This window comes from Hyperolius riggenbachi, chromosome 5 (genome assembly GCF_040937935.1).
Source record: "Hyperolius riggenbachi isolate aHypRig1 chromosome 5, aHypRig1.pri, whole genome shotgun sequence".
NCBI lineage: Eukaryota > Metazoa > Chordata > Amphibia > Anura > Hyperoliidae > Hyperolius > Hyperolius riggenbachi.
The window spans coordinates 141,160,494-141,184,804 of NC_090650.1; the positions used below are offsets into that span (position 1 = coordinate 141,160,494).

The 24,311-nt window shown below is 48.7% G+C and overlaps 2 protein-coding genes across 2 annotated transcripts in view; both read right to left on the reverse strand.

The window, feature by feature from the left end:
- Positions 1 to 24,311, reverse strand: part of ZDHHC3 (zinc finger DHHC-type palmitoyltransferase 3) — a 321,718-nt gene that overhangs the window by 250,584 nt on the left and 46,823 nt on the right. The window lies entirely within an intron of this gene.
- CDCP1 (CUB domain containing protein 1) overlaps positions 1 to 24,311 on the reverse strand; it is a 71,718-nt gene that overhangs the window by 13,004 nt on the left and 34,403 nt on the right. The window contains exons 3-4 of the mRNA XM_068238283.1: positions 12,021 to 12,377; positions 5,272 to 5,493 (exon numbers count right to left, since the gene is read on the reverse strand). Coding sequence (XP_068094384.1) covers positions 5,272 to 5,493; positions 12,021 to 12,377 — 579 coding nt within the window. The remainder of the gene's footprint in view (positions 1 to 5,271; positions 5,494 to 12,020; positions 12,378 to 24,311) is intronic.

Genomic DNA, 24,311 nt, shown 5'->3' on the forward strand with positions numbered 1-24,311 from the left:
GGAATTTTGCCGCCTGAGGCAAAAGTTTCACCCCGCCTCATGAGCGGGCCGGCCCTGGTTGTTGTGGTCCTAGAGCCTGCACCACCAACAAGCTTGTTGACAAATTTTGGGGGCGGCCAGCACTGGATCGGGGCAGCAGGAGAGGACAGGGAAGCCTCATTAGGATCCAGAGGCTTCACCCTCCCAAGGTTTAAGACCACCACCCCCACAAGGGCTTTTTTTTTATGCAGGTCTACTTTAACCAAAAATACATTATTTTAACCAATCTTTTAAGATAAAGTTATGATCACTTGGTTCAGTTTCCTCTACTGCACTCCCTGAGCCTCAGGGGGCGCTGGCTTCAAATGCATAGACCCACTCCCTTTTAGAAGAGTTCTGTGGCACTCTACCATGGAAATGTCACAGCCTTCCTCTGAAAAGGGGTGGGGCTACGCAATTACATGGAATCAAATGGCTGCGTTTGGTAACATCAAGCATTTCACATTTTGACACGTGATGGTGTTTCCAGGTGGCAAAAATCCATCAGAGGCCTTAACCTTCCTGGCGGTAACCCCGAACTTGGTTTGGGGTAAGCCGCGCAGGAGGTTCTCAGGCCCTGCTGGGCCGATTTGCTTAATTTTTTTTTTTTTGCTGCACGCAGCTAGCACTTTGCTAGCTGCGTCAGCACCCTGATCGCCGCCGCCCCGCGCTCGATCGCCACTATCCCAGACCCCATGCGCTGCCTGGCCAATCAGTGCCAGGCAGCACTGAGGGGTGGATTGGGACTCCCAATGACGTCACGACGTCGGTGACGTCATCCCGCCCTGTCGCCGTGGCGACAGGGGAAGCCCTCCAGGAAATCCCGTTCTTTGAACGGGATTTCCTGATCGGAGATCGCCAAAGCGAAGCGGGCGGGCGGATGCCGCTGAGCAGCGGCTATCATGTAGCGAGCCCTGGGCACAGCGGCGCAAAATATGTATTCCCAACTTCATATGCAGACGTGACATCACTACCATGGTTGCTTACTGTGCGCAGCTGTGCCTGCTAAGACCCACACTAATCTGAGGTCTGTCTCTGCTCACTGCACTGAACTGCAGATCTGTGCTGGGAAGGGGGGGGGGGTGGAGTACCTACCTACCACACACTGCTACCTACCTGAAACCCCACACAATGCTACCTACCCACCCACACACTGCCTGGGGGCACCCTACTACCTGTGCTGGGCTCGCTGATATAATACAGATGCTGTGACTCCTACTGTATTTTGCCTGAGGAAGCGGGATGTATGGCCCGTGAAACGCGTTGCATTGTTTTTTGGAGTTCCGAATAAATTGTTGACTGTCTGAATCGCAGTCCTTGCCTGTGTCTGTTTGGAGGGGGTAAGACCACCGCTGCCTCCTTTGTTTAACCAGTTGGTTTTTTAAGTTCATTTAATTACCTTTTATTCTTTTGGCGCCTCTGTATCTTGTACACTACATTGAGTCCACCCTGGGTGGAGGGTTGTTACCCTATTTTCCTGTCTACAGAGAGCGACTTTTTATTCCTGAGTGGGGTCAGGATTGTTCTCCCCACCTGCCTATACAGTGGTTGCCTATTGGTAACCCTGGTTTGTAAGTATCATTTTAACTTCTCATTTATTTTGTTGTCCCCAAGACGAATTACACTATTGGGGCTCTTGGTGTCCCTCTGCTTTATTTTCTTTCAAATCCTCTGCTAGGTGTACTTTTTTTCACACCTTGCTTTACCACATGGACAATCGGCGGCCATAGCCCCTTAAGAGAAAGTGTCATTAGGGCCTTGTTGTAACATAGATTGTAGTGTAACTATTTCAACTAATGTACCCTTCTTAAACTTGAAGATTGTATACAGATGTAAGCAGACTGCAGAGTGGCGCAGTGGAAGTGTACTGGGCCCATAACCCAAAGGTTCATGGATCAAAACCAACCTCTGCTAGGCACGATTTCATTTTTGCACCTCGCTTTATCGCAAGGCCAAACCGGTTTCCATAGCCCTGTAAGAGAAAGTGTAATAAGTGCCCTGCCGTAACATAGATATTACGGTAGCTAAGACTACTCCTGGACCTTTCTTGTAGTTGAAGAGATGAGTGAACTGTGACACTACACTTAAAAACAAAAAAAAAAAAAAAAAAAACAGCAAACAGAGAAGCTTTCCCATATTGGAGCATTGGATTTGGTAAAGTCTTAAGCCAATGTGTTGTAAGACACAAGTAAGCTTTATGTTAGCAGGAATGGTTGCATGGCCACCTAGCTTTTCATCCTTCCCAGGCCAGCTAGGCTGGCTTCAGCCTGTAGTGTTGGTGGTATAGTGGTGAGCATAGCTGCCCTCCAAGCAGTTGACCTGGGTTCAATTCCTGGTCAATGTATGTGAGCATGCTTTTGACATCCTACAAATCCCTGAAAGACAAGATCCCCTGCCTCCGGAGGAGGGAGGGAGGAGCTGTTGTGGGGTGGTATTTAAGGAATAACAATCAGCCAGGAACAAGCTAACAAGCCTACAAGAGCCTAACTAAGCTTTCCCTAGCAGAGTCTGTCAGCAGCTGTCCCTTCACTAATTACTGTAGGCCAGGGATGTCAAACCGGTCCCGCGAGGGCCGAGGTCCGCAAACATTTTTGACACAGCTCAAATGAATTGCTGGGTCTGAATCAGGAAAGGTGTGGTTCATCAGGTACAACACATTCCTCTCTTTCTTAGTCCATCCTAATCACTGGCATGGATCTGGCCCTCCAGGCCTGGACTTCGACACCTGTGCTGTAGGCAGACGAGTGAGTAAAATGGCCGGAGAACCTTGTCTTTTATAAGGGGGGGGGCTCCAGGAGTGAGTGTAGTCTGATTGGCGACAATGTGCCTGCTGACTATGATGTAGATGGTGAAAGTTCCCCCTAATGGAGCATTATCGGGGCGAACCGAACTTTCGCTAAAGTTTGCCTTCACCCGCGAACGCGAACCATCCAAAGTTCGCCTGGAACCGTTCGGGCCATCTCTAAAAATAACACCGCTGCCAATTCTGGACGCTGGAGTTTTTCTATATTGAGATTGGCTATACTATATTGAGACTCTGGCATGCAAATTACCTTTGCGGGGCTGTCATAGCCACATCAGTCATTTCAGTCATTTCCACAGCGGCCGATATCAGCATCCAAATTATCAGACCAGATCTGTCCCTAACGTAACCCATCGACTCCCTCCCAGCATTCAGGCAGGCAGACTGCAGATGACAACTTTTGCCTCCCCCAGTCAGTTAAACCAAGGATTCCCCCATGATGTTCCTCCCCTTACTGCAGTCTCTATATCTACATTGGTTACCTCCTTCTCATCCTCCACAGCATATACCAAAGCTCTGTTACCTTACAGTCCATGTATGTACTTGTAATATACTGCATGTATAGGAAAACACATTGTTAAATTCAGACTGTTCCAAATTACCTCATATTACTTTTTTGGGGGTAAAAAAAAGCTCATGCTAGAAAAGTGATTTGACTGTGCATGATAATTCTCACCACAGTCAAAGTAAATTGCCCTTAAGTAACTTATTGAAAAGGAGAGTTATAAATAACTACAACTACTCCACAAGATATTTTATACGTGGGAAAAGAAAATGTTAACTAAACTAAGCAATTCAATTATTATTTGAAAGTTCACTTGCAAAGTAACATAAAAACTGTAGATCTTGTATGACTGGTACAAGATCCCAGCCATGCTATGTAGATGGGGCTTGATCAATAATGACAAGGGGGTATAATGCTAGAGCAAACCAGCTGCACTGAAAGGGAGACTGTGTACCTCAAAACCTTTTGGACAGATTGTCTTACTTGAAATCTCCCTGTGCTCTTGGACAGCCCTTTTCCACAAAAGGCTGGGTGGGATTTCTAAACCCCACAAGGTTTTTTTTCCCTCAGGTTTGCAATGCTGACACGTCCTTCTTAGCCAAATCCTGGAAAGGAATTCCACCTACTAGGCGGGTGTTTATTAACCTTCCTGGCGGTAAGCCCGAGCTGAGCTCGGGCTATGCCGCGCAGGAAGATATCTCAGCCCCTGGTGGAGCGATTTGCTCCATTTAAAATGCTGTACGCGCAGCTAGCACTTTGCTAGCCGCGCGTACAGCTTGATCGCCGCCGCTCTGCGGCGATCGCCCGTACGCAGCGGCGCAAGAGGCCCCCCGCCAGAGCCCTGCGCTGCCCGGACCAATGAGTTCCGGGCAGCGCTATGGGCTGGATCGGAGGTGTCTGACGTCAGGACGTCGGCTGACGTCCATGACGTCATTCCGATCGTCGCCATGGCGACAGGAGAAGCCAAACAGGGGAGCGCGTTATATACGCGTTCCCCTGTTTGCTATTGATGCCGGCGACGATCGCACTAGAGGGACACATGCGCCCTCTAGTGGTGTTTCATGTAGCTACCACTCTGGTAGCTTTACATAAAACACAAAAAAAAAAATAAAAAAAAAAAGGATTTTTGCCATTTTGGCAAAAAAAATTAACCGCCAGGAGGGTTAACAAAATACATAGTATATACAAGTTGGAGGAATTGTTCCACTCACTCTACAGCTGACAAAACTACTAAGATCTGGGGCCTGTGCTCAGCATAGAACCTGGCTGAGGGCCTTTATATTGCTGGCTGGTACCTTCACGATTTCTGCCTAGGCTTATAAAGTGTGAGGTTTTCCCTAATATCTGTTTGAGATCTGTTAAACCATTTGAACCATTGATGGCGTGCCAATTCTATTATGTTTGTTTCTTCTAACATAATTTTGCTATGTATATTTTATATTGTTTCATTAATAAATTCTAGTTAAAAAGCAAAACAAAACAAAAACAGAGCGCAAAATGTGTGTGATGAGTGAAAAATGAGCAGAAACTGGCATTTTTATGACCCAGGACACACAAGAAAAAAGCAAATCACTATCACAAATGCTGAGCACATTTGGTAGCGATTTTTGTGGCTTGTTTGGAGCAATTTCCATCGATTTTGAAGAGATTTTGATGCCAGAGATTTCTAGAATTGCAATTTGCGATTTCCATAATGATTTGGTACTTAAAGCGCTGCAAAATAGATTTATATTCAAGCGCAAATGCTCTAAAATTGCTGCAGGCGCCATGATAGAAATTTACGGAAAGCGATTCTATAGGATCATCTCCATTGAACCTCTGCGTTTCCAAAAAAGCGCTCTAGTGGGCACAAGGCTTTAGGAAAGAAGCAATTAAATTGTCATAGGAGTAACAAAAAACAAAACAAAAAGAAAAAAATCAGGAGCATATCAGTACATGTACTTACAGATTTCCTTCTCAGCCGTTACACTCAAGCTGTTCATATCTTGACAGACAAAGGAAATTTTATAGTATTTCCCTCCCTCAATCTCTAGCGTGGTATCACAGTCTGACGCGCCTTTGCAGATCTCACAGACTGGACTAAACTTGCGGAAGGTTTTTGCTTGGCTCTTGCTTATTCGAACACGCAGATCTTTCTCCTTGGTCAAATCAAGTGGATACATAATATCTGTTGGTAGAAGAAATATGTCAAGCAATGCCACTAACTCTTGTATACAATACATCATAATTACCAATTTAATATGGTCTATAGCAGTGATGGCTAACCTTGGCACTCCAGCTGTGACAAAACTACAAATCACATCATGCCTCTGCCTCCCCGAGTTATGCTTAGAGCTTTCAGAGTATTGCAATGCCTCATGGGACTTGTAGTTCCACCACAGCTGGAGTGCCAAGGTTAGCCATCACTGGCCTATAGCATTGTCTCTGGCAGTGGCGGCTCCAGCTTCAAATTTTGGGGGGGGGCGCAAAGGGGGCATTGATGGCTGGCTGGTGGGGCCCATTTAGATTATCAAAATCGGTGTTTATATGGCGAGCTTTAGATAATTTTTGCCTAACACTGATAAAATGAAGGCCAACTAGTTCAGCAATGATAGGAACCAAATGTAAATATCACAAACTGAACACAGAGGCTTTTGAGCAGAGTAGATTGCCCAAATGATGGTGCTATTATGGAAGAAAAGTAATCTACATATGTACTTGGCTATCATGCTTTAATCCAGCCTGGTCATTACTTGCTAGGAAGCTGCTCCTGTGTAGACAGATCACAGACAAATCATTCCAGCCCCCTTATCAGCCTGCCGACAGACTTTACACACGGGGATACTGTCATCAGAACGGCCGCCCAGCGGGCGGGTCTCACGAAGAAATCAGGCATCTTAAAGCTTGCATTTTACAGACAGGAAGTTTTGAATCCGGATAATGCCATTTACTGTCTAATGTATGGCCACCTTAGGTTCTCTTTAAATCAGGCGACTTGGCAGCCGATCAACCATCCAATTCAATTATTGTAATCGAATTAGATGAAAATCTGTGCCACCAAGTGCATGCCCAACCGACAAAGCGACCAGTTTTGGGACGGAATGATTGAACTGCAACAACAAAAACCCTGCTGCTGCAATGTATAAAATTTGTGTGTATGCATTTATATATTACCTGTCCAGTGTCAGCCTCCATGCAGTTTCTATCCATCTCGCCGGGCTCCGCATACACGCTAGCAGCGCTGTGCGCCACTAGCGTGTATGCGGTGTTACCCGACATGAACGGTCACTGCGCAGAGGCTGCTACAGGACAGGTAATGTATAAATGCACACACTGGGGGGAAAGGGGGGGCACATTTATACATTGGGAGGCAGTACGGATGCAGCGGCTCAGCAGATTCCCTGAAGATTTCATGCTGAAATCGGACGGTAATCGGCCTGTAGTATATGGGCAACTTCGACAAGAGACAAATTTATCTCTAATCAGATTCGATTAGAGATAAATTTGTCTCTTTGTCAAATCTGCCCAAAATAGTCAGGCCTATGGGCACCTTAAAGCTTCCATATTTACTTTTAAAGCAATATCAGTTGCCTGGCTATCCTGCTGATCTCTGGCTACAATAGAGTCTGAAACAAGCATGCAGCTAATCCAGTCAGACTTCAGTCAGAGCAGCTGCTCTGCATGCTTATTCAGGGTCTGTGGCTAAAAGTATTAAAGGCAGAGGATCAACAGGACAGCCAGACAATATGCATGGTTTAAAAGGAAATAAATATGACAGCCTCTATATCTCTCTCTCGCCTTCGTTTCCCTTTAAAAGAAGGCTAGCCAGCCTTCTTTAGGCTCTATTCCTGTTGACTGACAATGTTAGAATATACAATCAGAAGGTGGTAAAAAGATTTTTTTGCAAATATAAGTGATCTTGCAAGGATTGTGAGGTATGTATGGCGAATAGATAAGACCCTTAACCTCCTTGGCGGTATAAGCCGCGCAGGAGGTTTTCTCCGGCCCTACTGGGCCGATTTGTTTAATTTTTTTTTTCTGCTTATTGCAGCTAGCACTTTGCTAGCTGCGTCAGCAAACCGAACTGCTGCGCTGCCTCCTGGCGGATTTTTTTATACCGCCAGGGGGGTTAATTTACATAACACCAACATAGTCTCATGCTGACATGGAGAGCTTGTTTATTTTAAGCTGGCCATACACTGGCCCGATTTGCTGCCGTTTCGACAGCAGATTCGATCACTGGGATCGAATCTGCTGCCAATCGTTCGCGCTACACGCCGAATTTCGATCCATTTCGTCTGATCCCGTCGATCGCTCCGTGCGTAAAATTACCGTCGATCGCTCGCGGGTAGGGAGCATGTCGCTAGCGGCGTTGAGTGCCCGACGACCAACGCAATAGAGCCGCATACATTACCTGCTCCGCCAGCACAACTACCCCCGGTCACCGCTGCTCCGTGTCCGCGCTGGTCTCCGGCATGCTTCAGTTCCTCCTGCCCGGCAGGAAGTTTAAACAGTAGAGGGCGCTCTACTGTTTAAACTTCCTGCCAGGCAGGAAGTAAAGCATGCTGGACCTGGAGACCAGAGCAGAGAAGACAGTGGAGACCTGGTGACTGGAGTCGCGCCGGCGGAGCAGATAATGTATGCGGGCATGCGGGCGGGGGGAGCGGCGGCAGCACCACCACCACCACAACAGATTGTGAACGGTTTCAGGCTGAAATCGGTTCACAATCTGTTTGCAGTAAAGGTAGCCATACGATCCCTCTCTGATCAGATTCGATCAGAGAGGGATCTATCTGTTGGTCGAATCTGATGGCAAATCGACCAGTGTATGGCTGCCTTAACTGACTCATTTCATTGTATGCTCCTAAAGCCTGGAAACAGTTTTGGACATTGGGGGAAGGTCTTGCTGCATACTTATGTTAAAAAGGGGACACTTTGCCTAGTAAGGGCTGGTTCACATGGGCATTTTTGTGGCGTTTAACGCAGCGTTTCAGATGTGGCATTTTTTGGGATCTACCTCCATCCCATTCAAGTGAATGGGAGCGTTTAGAGCTGGCTTTTGCAGGCTTTCATGAAAGCCTGGTGGTAGATCCCGGCGTTGCATCTAGTCTCGAAAGCAACATGTTGCTTTCAGAGGCGGTAAACGCCAGGAAACAATAGCAGAGACCAGAATTGCTAGCTTTCAACGCTTCCTAAAAGCCTTTAACCTCCTTGGCGCCAGCACACCGATCGCCGCCGCCCCGCGCTCGATCGCCGCTATCCGCGCCGCCGTACAGCCCCCCCCCCCCTGGCGCTGATATGCCAGGCAGCGCTAAGGGGTGGATCGGGACTCCCTTAGACATCACGACGTCTGTGACGTCATCCTGCCCCGTCGCCATGGCGACGGGGGAAGCCCTCCAGGAAATCCAGTTCTTTAAACGGGATTTCCTGATCGCCTACCGCCGGAGGCGATCGGAGGGGCTGGGGGGATGCCGCTTTTAATATACCGCCAGGGAGGTTAAAAGCTAGCGGCTAAACACTGGTATTTAAACGCTGGCGTTTGAACGTGGAGCCGAGCGAAAGCTCAACAGCAGCCAGTGTAAACCAGCCCTTAGGTTGTTGGGAGTAGGGGGACACTATGCCAAATTATGTAATTTGGTGGGTACACGTTACATACTTCATGCATCCTTACATTTGATCCGAATACAGCTGTTCACATTTGGACCTAGCCAATCTGAAAAACACCTGATTCAACTGCGAAATATTGACAAAATTACCGCCGACTTTAGTGTGTAAGAGCAAAGCCCCCATACATGCTAGAATCACCAGACTTGCTAGGTATGTTAAGGAGAACTGTGAACAAGGGAAACTTTTTTTTTTTTTCTCAAAAAGACCTAGTTCTTTTTGTAGAAAATCACGTTTAAAGTGACTATAGGAAAAATGTTTTTTTTCGATGCCGTTGAATGACAGATAATGTATCTACCCATCAGCAATGAACGTTTACATAGATCCCCAGAAACAGCAGTGGATTGCTTGACATGGATGCCAGTGCGTCCGTACACACAGAAAACCCCGATGCAAAGTGCCAACGTTTGTCCAGGATTGCTGTACAGCTGCAATAGTGCTGTATAAGGTTCCCTGGCAAAGAAATATTTGCACTAATAAAAAAATAATAATAATATGATGTGGAGTCTTCCCCCTTCAAGCTTCTTTAACCCCTTGTCACCCATGCAGGCTGGTACAGCCAGAATGCAGAGCCAGAACCACGTGGGGCACCACATCCTTAGCTATACCAGCCCACATGGTCTAAGGTATGGGCGGGTTCTGGAAGATAGGAGTTACAAAGACTCCCCCCCTCTCCCCAAGAGCCTTTGTCCAATCCATGGACACGAGGCTCTTCCCTACTTCTGGTGTCCAGGAGTAGGTGGTAGGGGTCTAGGCCCTAGGGAGGGGGGGGGGGGGGTTTCATGCTGGCACCTCAAGATATTTGCACTCCTCCCAGAAATGAGTATGGGGGTGCTAATGTACCCTTTAACCATTTCCACAAAGAGGTGAAAATGATAAAAAAACAAACTAAAACCAATACGCCAATATCTTCAGAAAGGTCCTGCACCAATATCCTCTGGATGCCTCGATTGAAGATCTCTGCCACTCCTCTCTTCCAGAGCCCCCCCTTTCATATCCCCACGGACCATGTGGGCTGGTATAATTCAGGGTCCAGGCTCCACATTCTGGCTATATCAGGCTGCATGGCTGACAAGGGGTGAAAGAGGCTTGGAAAAGGGGGGAGAGGAGGGGGGGGGGGGGGGGGGGGGACGCAAAGCCTTACATTTTTTTTTTCTGCAAACCATATTTGCCAGGGATCCTCATACAACACTATTTAGGGCTGTACAGCAATCTCCAGAAAAAGCGTTTCCCTGCTATTGCCGGTTTGTCAGAAAGCTGAGTACTAACACACAAGTAACCCCGGCCAGGAAATCAACTGCTGATTCTGGGTAACATGGTATTGCATTTACCCATCGACTTTAACTGCAAAAGTCGGCACCATTGACTTCAATGCAATTCGGGTTCTTCACCAACATGAACAATATCGGCCTGTTCAATCGAATGGCCAGCAATTTGAACACAGAGCTATTTGACCAACACTACCTATGATATAGGATTCTACAAGTGGTTATTGTGGAAAATAATACATGCACTGTTTGTTTATGGTTCATATGGCTATTTTTATGGTATTTGGGACCTAATTTTTTTTTTTGAAGAAACAAGACTTCGTTCAGCATTTTGCTGGGGTGCACCAATGATTTCTATAGATATCTCTACTACTTTCACATATGATATATGGCCCTACTAAATCTATTATGATAATACCTACTTTTTTCAGAATTACCCCTCCACTGGTAAGTACATTACTATGGGGAAAGGTTGGGGGATCTATTTAGCCTAGTACAGCTCAAGCACAAGTGGAGACTAACCCAACCTCAAAAAGAAAGTTCAGTGTAGAGTACTAAATGTAAATCAAATTCCTGGTACCGGGTCTCCCCAAAAATAAGACACTGTCTTATATTAATTTCCCTTCCAGAATATGTGCTAGGGCTTATTTTCAGGGAGGTCTTATATTTGGGGGGGGGGGGGGGTAGCCAGTTCCCCCCTTTAGTATTTAGCCAGATTCCCCCTGTATATATGGCCAAATCCCCGCTGTGTATATAGGCAGATTCCCCTCCCCCCCGTGTATATAGGCAGATTCCCCCCCTGTGTATATAGGCAGATTTCTCCCCCCCGTGTATATAGGCAGATTCTCCCCACCCCACCCCTCGCCCACCCGCTTTACCTCATTTGTGCTGGCTCCTTGTCCCCCTCAAGAAATGGATCCCATTTCGGTTTATGCCAGGCATGATGCAAACTGCAGATCAGCGGCGAAGGCAGCTAATGTAGTCCAGCAAGCGCTGCCATCTACAGGAAGTGATCTGTGTTTACTGCCTGTACAGGGTGGCGCTGTTACTGGGCTATAGGAGCGGACGTCACCGCTGATCTGCGGTTTGAATGATGCCTGGCAGTAACCGCAGGGGGATCCATCTTTTGAAAAGGAGAGGGACAGGAGCCGGCACAGAGGAGGTAAAGCGAGCGGGCGGGCGGCGAGCGGGGGGTGGGGGGGAATGTGGAGCAGGACCCTAGCGCCCATTCTGACTAGGACTACCTTAACTGCTGCTCAAATAACTGATCATAGATGGAGAAATTTGTTCAGACAAGAGACAACACTTGGGGTGCAGGTAGCAGTGTATCTGACCCAATCCCTTCTAAAGGAGCAAGGGCAGCAACGGGTGTCAGCAGGACAGGGAACACTATTATAGCAATTTGGATATCTAAAGTGCAGGACTGACTGAAACATTTATTGATAAACTACTAGATTTCAGGCTGTCCACATGAAAAGCAATACCATCCTATGTCTGTGACCACAGATTCCAGATATATGACTTTTACTAGATTGGTGTAAGGACCACTACTTACAAAGGCATTTTGCAATGGGACGGGGCTACAAATACACACCATTTGTAAAAGTACAGTATTAACATCTGAAATGCTGTCACTAAATTATTTGAAACATGTTTAGTTAGCCTCTGCTGTCTAGAAGTTTTAAGAATGTTTTTTTTTTTTTTTCGCACATATTGATTTCAACCAGACCTAGCAACAATCTGTGTAGTGTCAGAAATGTTGAGAAGGCTACATGCTACTTACTTCCATCCGTCTTCTGAATAATGACATTAAATTTCAGCGTAAGCCCTGGTTGACTTGTGACTTTGGTGTCAACTATGCAGTTTTGCAAAGAAAAATTGAAGTTGCTTTGAATATTTGCAGGTTGCTTATCGTATAATTTTAATGTTGATGGCTTCGGAAGGTAGTATTGTACTTCTGACTCGTGTTTCTCACACACAGGCAATGTATAGTTCTCAAACTTGACAGTGGCTGCGTAATTAGGAGGCAAGTTGAATTTCCAAGTCATGTGTTCAGTAGAAGGAAATGCAGTTGGGAAGTTTGCAGACAGTAGTGTTACAAGCGATTCAGTCTGGAAAGTTGTTTCAATAATGCACAATCCTGTGAAGATAAAAGGAAAGCATCTGAGAACTTTGTCAACTGATATTCCACATAATATGCTAAACTAAAACGATGGCCCTGATGCACTTAACGGCACATTGCAATCTTTACTGGTAACAACGCAGGAAGCACCACCCGTTACTATGGTAATATGTTACTCCACATGTTACCACAGCAATGCGTGCATTATCCTGGTAACGTGTACGGCATTATTAGCTTAACAGGCGGTGATCCCCTGGCATTAGTACTGGTAAAACTGCTGTGCGAGGCCTGCCCAATTTTACCACTGTTTAGTGCATCAGACCCTATGTTCTGTACAAGTGTGTATTTTGCTTTGGCACTCTAGACGCATCTACATCTATATGATCTATAAAAAGCCACCACACATACAATTACTTCAGGTACACAAGCATTGCAGTGGTTATCAATATTATTACTAAAAAGCCTAGGATGGCTTGCATGCGTCATGGATGCACTCTGATTAATAGATGTATTTGTAGATGAGAGGGAAAATAGCGTGGATCGTACCAGCTTACTCCAGCCACACTACCGATACCTGAGGGATACCTTCTCGTTTCACGTCACTGATGGCTGCCATACTCTGTATTTATCTATACTTACAGGCCACATCGCCTAAAGCCATATTTCCAGAGGCTATACTGGGTGATTATATACTTCTCCAACTGGACGAAATGGATACCTGGAGCATTTGAGATTTAATCCCTACTATATGCTATACTTTATGATGATGATTTTAATTGCCTCATGTCATGACCTTTAAACTGCAGCTGATTGCCTCTGAAGAAGCAGCTATTGTAAAAGTGCTGGAGTGAGTGGACTCTAGTACAAACATGAAACATGCATTAGGCCAACACTGCACATTGAAGGGACACACACACACACATACATACATACATATATTGTAATTAAAAGTTATGCTTATAATTATTGTATTATTATTTATTCACTGCCCTTTAAACACTCACTTTTTTTTTGAGAGGGGGGGGGGGGGTTCTCACTCTCCCCTCTAACCCACAAGGTTTTATCCCTTGCTGGTTCTGTCACTCGTAGAGTTATTCACTTTCTATCTGGATAGGAAGTGATGCAAATTCTCACAAAGGCAAAGGACAGCAATAAAATCATAAATTCAATAAAAATCAGCTTTAGTACCTTATTACTCTATCAAAAATGTACAACATGCTACAAGACATGTATATATAAGGCAGCAGATCTGAATTTATTTCCATAATCAACTGTATAATCATATATAATAATTGCAATATTCTCCCCAACTCTACCTTCCATTACATGAGGGCCATACTCCCTAATTTACCAAAGGCTTTAGTCCAACTCCGGCATGGGCAAACTTGGCCCTCCACCTGTTAAGGAACTAGAAGTCCCACAATGCATTTGCCTTTATGAGTCATGACTGTGGCTGACAGACTCCTGCAATGCATTGTGGGACTTGTAGTTCCGTAACAGCTGGAGGGCTGAGTTTGCCCATGTCTGGTCTAACTAATCATTTTAACTTATTTGCTGTCATTAAGATTATTTTGCGGATTATAACCTTTGTTTCATTGTTTACTGAAGTCATTATCTGGCTACTTGCCTGTTCTTGCTCAATAAGTTACCTTGAGACCACCACTATGAATAATGACCTTTCACATTCGTAAACCACAAGTATACACTCCAAGAAAAAAAATCTGATTATGTTCACAAGTCCTTCAGGCGTTCTCTCCTTTACCCTTTTGTTTACAGGGCTCAGGTTATTGAGGCCTAGGCCAACATGCATTGTCTTTAGGTAGTTGGCTGGATGCCCTTTTGGATACTTTAAATATAATTACCTCCAACTCCCTGTATACCTGGGCTTGACGACTCAGGGCCCATTTCCACTATTGCATGGCGAAATCGCTACGGCAAAATTCGCATGCAAATTTTGTGCGAATTCGCATGAAAATTCGCATGGATGACGATGTATGCGAATTTAACCATGGCAATGCCGGTGTGCTTTTCCATTGATTTCATGCGAATTCACATGAAAATTCGCATACCAAAACAGCATGCGAATTCCCTATTAAATACATTAGCGGCGATTCGCATGCATTCCACTCGCAGGCGAATTCTGCGGCTCTTTTGTGCGTTTTTTCACCGCTGAAAAAAACGCACCTCAACAACGCTACAGTGGAAACAGGCCCATCCACTTGCATTACATGTGCGAATCCGCATGCGTTGGACGCATGCGGATTCGCGATAGTGGAAACGAGCCCTTAAGGATTCCTCCACCCTCTCTCCGGCCTCACTGGAGTGGGGGCATACCTATTGTCTGAATATCTGCAGTCCTCACTTTATATAAATGTGAGGAGTGAGGAGACATCTCCACTTTAGTGTATTTCCCCAGTTTAAAGTCAAATGTAGTTCTAAATCAGATCATCATTCCTATTGCGCATTAAAGTAGAGCATACTGTACGTTTCGTGATATTCTGGCAGAAATTGTTAACATTTAGCTCATGTTGGTAGAGAATATCACAGCATAGAAGGGGGACCAGAACATAACAGCCAGTGAGATTTTTAGGGTTAAAATAAAACACCACTTTATTGGTCAGCCAAACATTGTCCATAACAAAAACAAAACCCAAAATGATATACCACACTGGGTATTCAGCAGGTGATCTAAAATATACAGCCTGTACCAACCCTCCTCTCTCTGGTTATTTCTGTGGTCACTTACCACTCTGACTTGACACTCCGCCATGGGCCTAATGGCTCTGTGACACTCGGTTGTCTAGGCTTCACCTCAATCTCCAGTACTGGAGTCCCACTCACTCCAGCACTAGCTTCTCTCCTACATCAGGACTGTGCAGTCTCTTACCACAGCCCACTACCTACTGGAAGCTGCAGCCCATTATACAATTGCAGGTGAGATGATTTAAGGTGCACATACATCACTTGACTTAGCGGCTGATAGCCCAACAAATTTGATAATTATCGAATCGGATAAAAATCAGCACCACCAAAAGCATGCACGATCAATGATGCAACCAATTTCTGGGCAAAATTGGTCGCATGTATATAGTTTGGACATGCTGGTAAATATTGGGCTGATGTGCACACAGCAGTAACGGCGTGAGATATCGGGACAAGCACAAACGTGACGGAACCCCCAGTACTGTCCCTCTACTGTAAATGTACCCCCTGTGCATGCATTTATACTTTACCTGTCCACGGTCACCCGCCGCGTTGCCCTTCCGTCTTCCACTTCCTCCATTTACGCTCACACGCCGCTGGTGCTATACACCAGCAGTGTGCGAGCACAAAGTGAGAAAGCGTCACAAGGCTGACTCCTGAGATATTTATGCTGAAATCCATTGGGAACCAGCCTGCGGTGTATGGGCAGCCGACCGATCTCTCTCTGATCAGATTCAATTAAAGAGAAGTCTGTCTCTTGGTCGAATCTGCCAATCATCGCTAGATGTATGGGCACCTTAACCCTCCTGGCGGTGTATTAGAAACCGCCAGGGGGCAGCGCAGCAGTTTTTTTTTTTATTTGATTTTTTAAAATCATGTAGCGAGCCTAGGGCTTGCTACATGATAGCCGCTGTGCAGCGGCATCCCCCCACCCGCTTTGGTCACCTCCGGCGATCTTTGATCAGGAAATCCCGTTCAAAGAACGGGATTTCCTGGAGGGCTTCTCCCGTCGCCGTGGCGGGATGACGTCACCGACGTCGTGATGACGTCACCGACGTCGTGATGTCAAAGGGAGTCCCGATCCACCCCTCAGCACTGATTGGCCAGGCAGTGCTCGGGGTCTGGGGGGGGGGGGGGGGCGCAGCGAGTGGCGGCGGCGATTGGAGTGCACACGCAGCTAGCAAAGGGATATAGACAAGTTACTTGTTATAATCCGTTTTTCATCTCAGATCCGCTGTAAAACTCCCTGTGCCTTGACTTGGAGGATTGGCGAGTAAGGCCCACCCTTCTCCTCCCAATACACACCGATCCTGAATACCAAACAAATCTGCACGACAATGGCATTGCTAACTGGCAACACCCACCATCATTATCCAGGACCTTTTCTCCAAATCCATATCAGAACCAAGCAGCCATCTGCTCAGAACCTGACAGTTTGTTGACAAACTTTGCCATCTGAATATTACTGCATTTGGTTAACCTACTTGTCAACTTTTTACTTTATTTATGCTATTCAATTATCAATATTAAATAGAAAAAAAATGCTGCTGCTGCTAATAATTGCAATATTTGTAACACCTAAAAGGCACAATAGTGAATGATACTTGAATAAACGTGTATAAATGCATCAGAGGGCAATACATAAACTTGATATGTAAAGCGTACATAAATTATAAGTTGCAGTTTGTGTTGAATCCAGGGCCGGACTGGGACCCTGGGGGCCCACCAGAGAAATTTCAACCCACATCCAAGAATTGTGGTGAAAAAAAAAAACAAAAAAAAAACGTCACCATGCATCGGTAGGGGGGCGTGGTCATGATATATCCTGGAAAGGGCAAAATGTACATAGCAGCATTGTAATTCAGACACCGCTGCCTACCAAAACTTCACATAGCGTCCCCCACCTTCAGTATAAAGTAATGTCCTAGTTACCATACATATGACATTGATTAGACTGAGCTCCTCTGGGGACAGTCAGTGATATGACCATGTACAGTGCTGCAGAAGATATCAGCGCTATATAAATACATAATAATATGGTAGGACATTAGACTATGACAGGATTCGATTTTGAGCTCCTCTGAGGACAGTCTGTGACATGACTATGTACTCTGTAAAGTGCTGCAGAAGAGGTCAGTGCTGTATAAATAATAAATGGTAGCACATTGGGCTAGGACGATGGTAGAGCAGCACGGTGGCCTAGTGGTTAGCACTCTCGCCTTGCAGCGCTGGGTCCCCGATTCAAATCCCAGCCAGGCCAACATCAGCATGGAATTTCGATTCCCCCCCCCCCCCAGTGTTTGCATGGGTTTCCTCTGGGCACTCTGGTTTTCTCCCACATCCCAAAAACATACAGATAAGTAATGCTTCATACACACTTGAGATAAAAGTCTTTGGAAAAGGCAAGATCACAGACCATGTAGTATGAGAGCCATACTCTACACAGTCTATTCTATGGAGCTGCACTCCCCATCAGATAAAATCTTTGCAAGATGCTGCACACAAAGATGCCCGTACACCAGTGGCGTACCTAGGGCATTTGACACCCGGTGCTGGGTATTAAAAGACACCCCCCCCCAAAAAAAAGTGGGTGTGGCTATAACCTGCGGCGCGTGCTATGGGAAAATGGCGCCTGAAGCCCTGTACTGCAGACTCAAAGTCTCCAGAGCAGGGCTTCAGACGCCATTTTACTGTAGCCCTGCTCTGCCGCAGCTGTGGGCTGCTGCTGTCAGTTAACTGACATGGCGACTATTAGACGCCGAAAGTCAGTTCACGCTGGGGGGTGCTTTAGGGGTGCTTGGAGAATGGCGCTGCCATTGCCCCAGTATAGTTGCCCCCAATATAGCTAGTATAGTCAGGGCCGGATTTGTGGGCAGGCCGAATAGGCTCGGGACTAGGGCGGGGCTTGAGCTGGGGCGGAGTTGCAGCTGACAGGAGATCAGCTGTTCCATAATTACCTATCTGTGCAGGGACGAGACGCTCTGCTGCTGCTTGTCTCATGAATACTGTGTGCTCTGACCCCGCCCCTCTCCTCTGACACTGTGTGGAGAGGCAGAGAGCAGAACAGAGTGGAAGATTTGAAGAACAGCGGATCCCGATCACACTATCAGACATTGCCACCCTGCTGCCAGCAGCACTCTGTTTCCTAAGAGACAATCCTCCTCCATAACCACCAGTAAACGAGGCAGACAGACCTGGTACCCACCCACAGCCGCCCTGCATTAGAGTTAAAGTTTAACTCTAATGCAGGGCGGCTGTGGGTGGGTACCAGGTCGATAGCAGCAAGGGCAAGGCGCCGCAGATAGGCTACATGGTCGGGTCTGGGACGTGAGTCAGCCAGCAGTTAATGATATGTGCTGCCTGGTGGGCAACGATCATTCCCAGGAGCCAGCCTGAGCCTGCAGGCAACTTACACATGACAAGTGTTGCCTGGCTGGCTGCAGCTTAGCTCACAGAGTCTCCCGACATGCCCCGCCTACCTCCTCTACTTTCCGGCTGTTTCCGTGATGTTTTCTTACTGCCGGGAGATGGACTCTGCAGAGTGCTCACTGGGGATGAAGCATTTTGCTTATGGAAGAGAGGGAGACGTACAAGTTACAGTAAGCAAACAATACTGATTGCAATATAGATAAGGTGACTTGCCTTTTGCTCTCCAATGCTCTGTCTCAGTGCCTGTATCATTAATCTCAGACAGCCACTCCACTCTCTTGTGACAAGTGAAACGTATTTTCCTCTTTTTTTTTTCACTTTCCTTTTTGTCACACTTTCCCATACTTTTCCTCTCCTCCCTCTCCCATCCCCTGTTCCCCGTCTTCCCCCCTCCCCCCCCCCCCCTCTCCTGTTCACTGTCTTACCCCCCTCTCCCATCCCCTGTTCACTGTCTCCCCCCCCCCCTCTTTTCTCCCTCTCCCATCCCCTGTTCCCTGTCTTTTCCTCCCTCTCCCATCCCCTGTTCCCTGTCTTTTCCTCCCTCTCCCATCCCCTGTTCCCTGTCTTTTCCTCCCTCTCCCATCCCGTTCCCTGTCTTTTCCTCCCTCTCCCATCCCATGTTCCCTGTCTTCCCCTCTCCCATCCCCTGTTCCCTGTCTTCCCCTCTCCCATCCCCTGTTCCCTGTCTTCCCCCTCTCCCATCTCGTGTTCCCTGTCTTTTCCACTTCCCCCTCTCCCATCCCGTGGTCCCTGTCTTTTCCTCTCCCCCCTCTCCTATTCAGTGTCCCATACGTTTTTTTTTTCCGGGGGGGGGGGGGGGGGGGGGGGTGTTGGTTAGCAGTTGGCCTAGGGTGGTAAAAAGTAGAAATCCGGCCCTGAGTATAGTTGCCCTTAGTGTAGGTAATATAGTTGCCCCCAGTATAGCTAGTATAGTTGCCCCCAGTATAGCTAGTACAGTTGTCCACAGTATAGCTAGTATAGTTGCCCCAATGAAGTTAGTATAGTTGCCCCAGTATAGCTATAATGGTCGCCCCCAGCCAGTATAGCTAGTATAGTTGCCCCCAGACAGTATAGCTAGTATAGTTGCCCCCAGCCAGTATAGCTAGTATAGTTGCCCCCAGCCAGGATAGCTGCCCCCAGTATAGCTAGTATAGTTGCCCCAGCCAGTATAGCTATATAGTTGCCCAAGTATAGTTGCCCCCAGTATGGCTAGTATAGTTGCCCCCAGTATGGCTAGTATAGTTGCCCCCAGTAAGGTAGTATAGATGCCCCCAGTAAGCTAGTATAGATGCCCCCAGTAAGCTAGTATAGTTGCCCCCAGTATGGCTAGTATAGTTGCCCCCAGTATGGCTAGTATAGTTGCCCCCAGTATGGCTAGTATAGTTGCCCCCAGTAAATTAGTATAGTTGCCCCCAGTAAATTAGTATAGTTGCCCCTAATGTAGGTGCCCCAGGAGTGGGAAGCAGGGCTAGATGGAGGGGCTGTGGAGGGGTCCCTCACCTGGGACCCCTCCTTCTGCCTCTCTCTCTCCCCTCTCCAGCATAGCGGCTACAAGTGCGGGGCGGCCGGAGGCGTACAGATAATTACTCACCTAATCTCCGCGATCCAAGCGTCATGACGTTACAGGTCTCCGCATCCAATGCCGCCCACTGTGCTTCCGCTAATCAGGAAGCACAGTGGGCGGCATTGAAGACGGAGACCTGTAACGTCATGATGCTGCGCTCCACTCTTGGAACGCGGAAATCAGGTGAGTAATTGTCCATACGCCTCCGGCCGCCCCGCACTTGTCGCCGCTAATTTTTGGAGAAGGAGAGAGAGGCAGAAGGAGAGGTCCCAGGTGAGGGAGGGGGGAGATATTTCCCCCCTCCCCACCGCTGCCTCCACAGCCCCTCCTTCTAGCCCTGCTTCCCCCTCCTGCTGTGCTGCTGTGGGGGGGTCGTGGCAACACCCCCCTGGGTGTCTGTCATCCGGTGCGCCCCGCCCCCCTGCGCTCTATGGTAGGGACGCCACTGCCGTACACACTCAAAAGATTATCTGCAAAAGATCTGTTCCTGCAAAAGATCTGTTCCTGCAAAAGATCCATTCCTGCAAAATGCATACATAGTCTATAATATCTCCAGATCCTCATACACACTTGGTTTAACAGACAATTATCTGCAGATCATCTGCAGATCAGATCCACCAGGATGGATTTTCAGATCTGCTGATGATTGCCAGATATGCAGATAAAGTCTGTTAAACAAGGTGTGTATGATGATCTGCAGATCTCAGACTATGAATGCATTTTGCAGGAATGGATATTTTGCAGGAACAGATCTTTTGCAGATAATGATCTTTTGAGTGTGTACGGGCATCTTTGTGTGCAGCATCTTGCAAAGATTTTATCTGATGGGGAGTGCAGCTCCATAGAATAGACTGTGTAGAGTATGGCTCTTAAGGTAGCCATACACTGGCTCGATTCCCGGCCATTTGTTCGCGGAAAACGCAGCCGCCGATCCGATTCCCTCCCGAAATCGTATCGGTCCGTCGATCGCGCCGTGCGGGAAATTACCCTCGATCGCCCGCGGGTAAAGTGCGCGTCGCTAGCGGCGGCCGATCCGATCAGGTATACATTACCTGAGGCTGGCTCCCGGGCGTCTTCTCCGTGCTGCACGGCTCTGTTCCAGCTTCATCCATCCCGGCGCTTTCTGTGTCACTGCAGTGACCAGGAAGTTCTAATAGAGGGCGCTCTATTTGAACTTCCTGGTCACGGAGTAACACAGGAAGCGCCGTAATGGATCCGGAACAGAGCCGTGCAATGCGGAGAAGAGGACCCGGAGCCAGCATCAGGTAATGTATACGGGGGGGGACAGGCGGCAGGAGCAGCTCAGCAGATGGTGAATCGGTTTCAGGCTGAAATCGATTCACAATCTGTTTGCAGTAAAGGCAGCCATACGATCCCTCTCTGATCAGATTCGATCAGATAGGGATCTGTCAGCTGGTCGATCTAATGGCACATCGACCAGTGTATGGCTACCTTTATACTACATGGAATGGGGTAAAATTGGTCTGTGATCTTGCCTTTTCCAAAGACTTTTATCTCAAGTGTATATGAAGCATTAGTCTCCCCCTAAATTGGCCCTAGACAGCAATACATGCACAGACATAGTAGGACTATGGTAGGGATTAGATTGTAAGCTCCTCTGACAGAGTTAGTGACAAGACTATGTACTCTGCACAGCGCTGCCTAAGAGGTCAGCGCTAAATAAAAATTAATAAAAAATGGTAGGATTACATTGTGAGCGCCTCTGAGGACAGTCCGTGACATGACTATGTACTATGTGTAAAGTGCTGCAGAAGATCATGTCAGTGTTATATAAATGCATAATAATAATAATAATATTATAGGACATTAGACGGATGAACAGAGGGGATGCACGTAGGGTGAGGCAAAGGTGGTGGGCACAGGGGGGTGGGCGCAGAGGGGAAGCATCAAAGGTGGGCGCAGAGGGGCGCATCAAAGGTGGGCGCAGAGGGGCGCATGAACGGTGGGCGCATCAAAGGTGGGCACAGGGGGACGCATGAACGGTGGGCGCATCAAAGGTGGGCACAGGGGGACGCATGAACGGTGGGCGCATGAAAGGTGGGCACAGGGGGCCCATTAAAGGTGGGCGCAGGGGGCCCATTAAAGGTGGGCGCAGGGGGGGGGCCCATTAAAGGTGGGCGCAGGGGGGGGCGCATGAAAGGTGGGCGCAGGGGGGACGCATGAAAGGTGGGCGCAGGGGGGGACGCATGAAAGGTGGGCGCAGGGGGGGACGCATAAAAGGTGGGCGCAGGGGGGGACGCATGAAAGGTGGGCGCAGGGGGGGGACGCATGAAAGGTGGGCGCAGGGGGGGACGCATGAAAGGTGGGCGCAGGGGGGGGACGCATAAGAGGTGGGCGCAGGGGGGGGGGGAACACATGAAAGGTGGGGACGACGCATGAAAGGGGACAAGCGGAACGTGGGCGCAGGGGGGACAAGCGGAACGTGGGCGCAGGGGGGACAAGCGGAGCGTGGGCGCAGGGGGGACAAGCGGAGCGTGGGCGCAGGGGGGACAAGCGGAACGTGGGCGCAAGGGGGACAAGCGGAAGGTGGGCACAGGGGGGGACACATGAAAGGTGGGCACAGGGGGGACACATGAAAGGTGGGCACAGGGGGGACACATGAAAGGTGGGCACAGGAGGGACACACATGGAAGGTGGGCACAGGGGGGACACACATGGAAGGTGGGCACAGGGGGGGACACACATGGAAGGTGGGCACAGGGGGGACACACATGGAAGGTGGGCACAGGGGGGACACACATGGAAGGTGGGCACAGGGGGACACATGGAAGGTGGGCACAGGGGGGACACATGGAAGGTGGGCACAGGGGGGACACATGGAAGGTGGGCACAGGGGGGACACATGGAAGGTGGGCCCAGGGGAGACACATGGAAGGTGGGCCCAGGGGGGGACACATGGAAGGTGGGCCCAGGGGGGGGACACATGGAAGGTGGGCACAGGGGGACACACATGGAAGGTGGGCACAGGGGGGACACATGGAAGGTGGGCACAGGGGGGACACATGGAAGGTGGGCACAGGGGGGACACATGGAAGGTGGGCACAGGGGAGACACATGGAAGGTGGGCACAGGGGAGACACATGGAAGGTGGGCACAGGGGAGACACATGGAAGGTGGGCACAGTGGGGGACACATGGAAGGTGGGCACAGTGGGGGACGCATGGAAGGTGGGCACAGGGGGGACGCAAGGAAGGTGGGCACAGGGGGACGCAAGGAAGGTGGGCACAGGGGGACGCAAGGAAGGTGGGCACAGGGGGGACGCAAGCAAGGTGGGCACAGGGGGGACGCAAGCAAGGTGGGCACAGGGGGGACGCAAGCAAGGTGGGCACAGGGGGGACGCAAGCAAGGTGGGCACAGGGGGGACGCAAGCAAGGTGGGCACAGGGGGGACGCAAGCAAGGTGGGCACAGGGGGGACGCAAGCAAGGTGGGCACAGGGGGGACGCAAGGAGAGTAGTCAGAGGTGCACAGGGAGAGAGGCCAGAGTATATCACCTCCTCCCTCTCTGGCTCAGTGTCCCTCAGTCTGGCTGTGTCTCTGCTCCCACCTCCATATACAGCTTGCAAGGTATCTAGCTGTTCTCTGTATCCGGGTCTGGCTGTGTCTCTGATCTTCCTCTGTCCTCCTGGTACAGTTCCCGGTGCTCGGCTCGCTCCACTGCTCCTCACTCCTCTAGTCAAGTTTTTGCGCCACAGCAGCTGCAGAACGCTAACATGCAGCCGAAGAGACATCAAGGGGAGGAAGCAGGAGGAGGGGTAAGTGGTGCACTGGTTCTTCTACTGCTAATCAGCAGCAGCTCAGTATTGTCAAACACCTGTGCGGGCAGCACTGGGCGGGGCCCACCGGAGATGTAGGGGTGGGGCCCCCCAGGAAAATTACCGGTACCCCGGCGGGTCAGAACGACCCTGGTTAAACCTAATAAGATGCCAGGATATATTAAAATCACACAATTATCACCCCCAGGGTCTGTATTCCATACCTACCCATAAGGCTGCAGGTGCTCACAGAACCGGGTGTAGCCATGGCTAATACTGCCACTGTGGTGCCAAGTCACTGTGTTCTTCCACCTGGGACCTTTTTTCATAGTTTGGGCAACATCCAGGAAAATAGCAGCGGGCAGTCCAGGGAACTGCACTACTTCCTGCACTAGATGTAGCACCCCTCCCTCTTCCTGTCCCATGGGCAATGTGTCTCCACACTCTGCAGCCTGCAGTGGGTGAATATGCAGAGCAGCAGG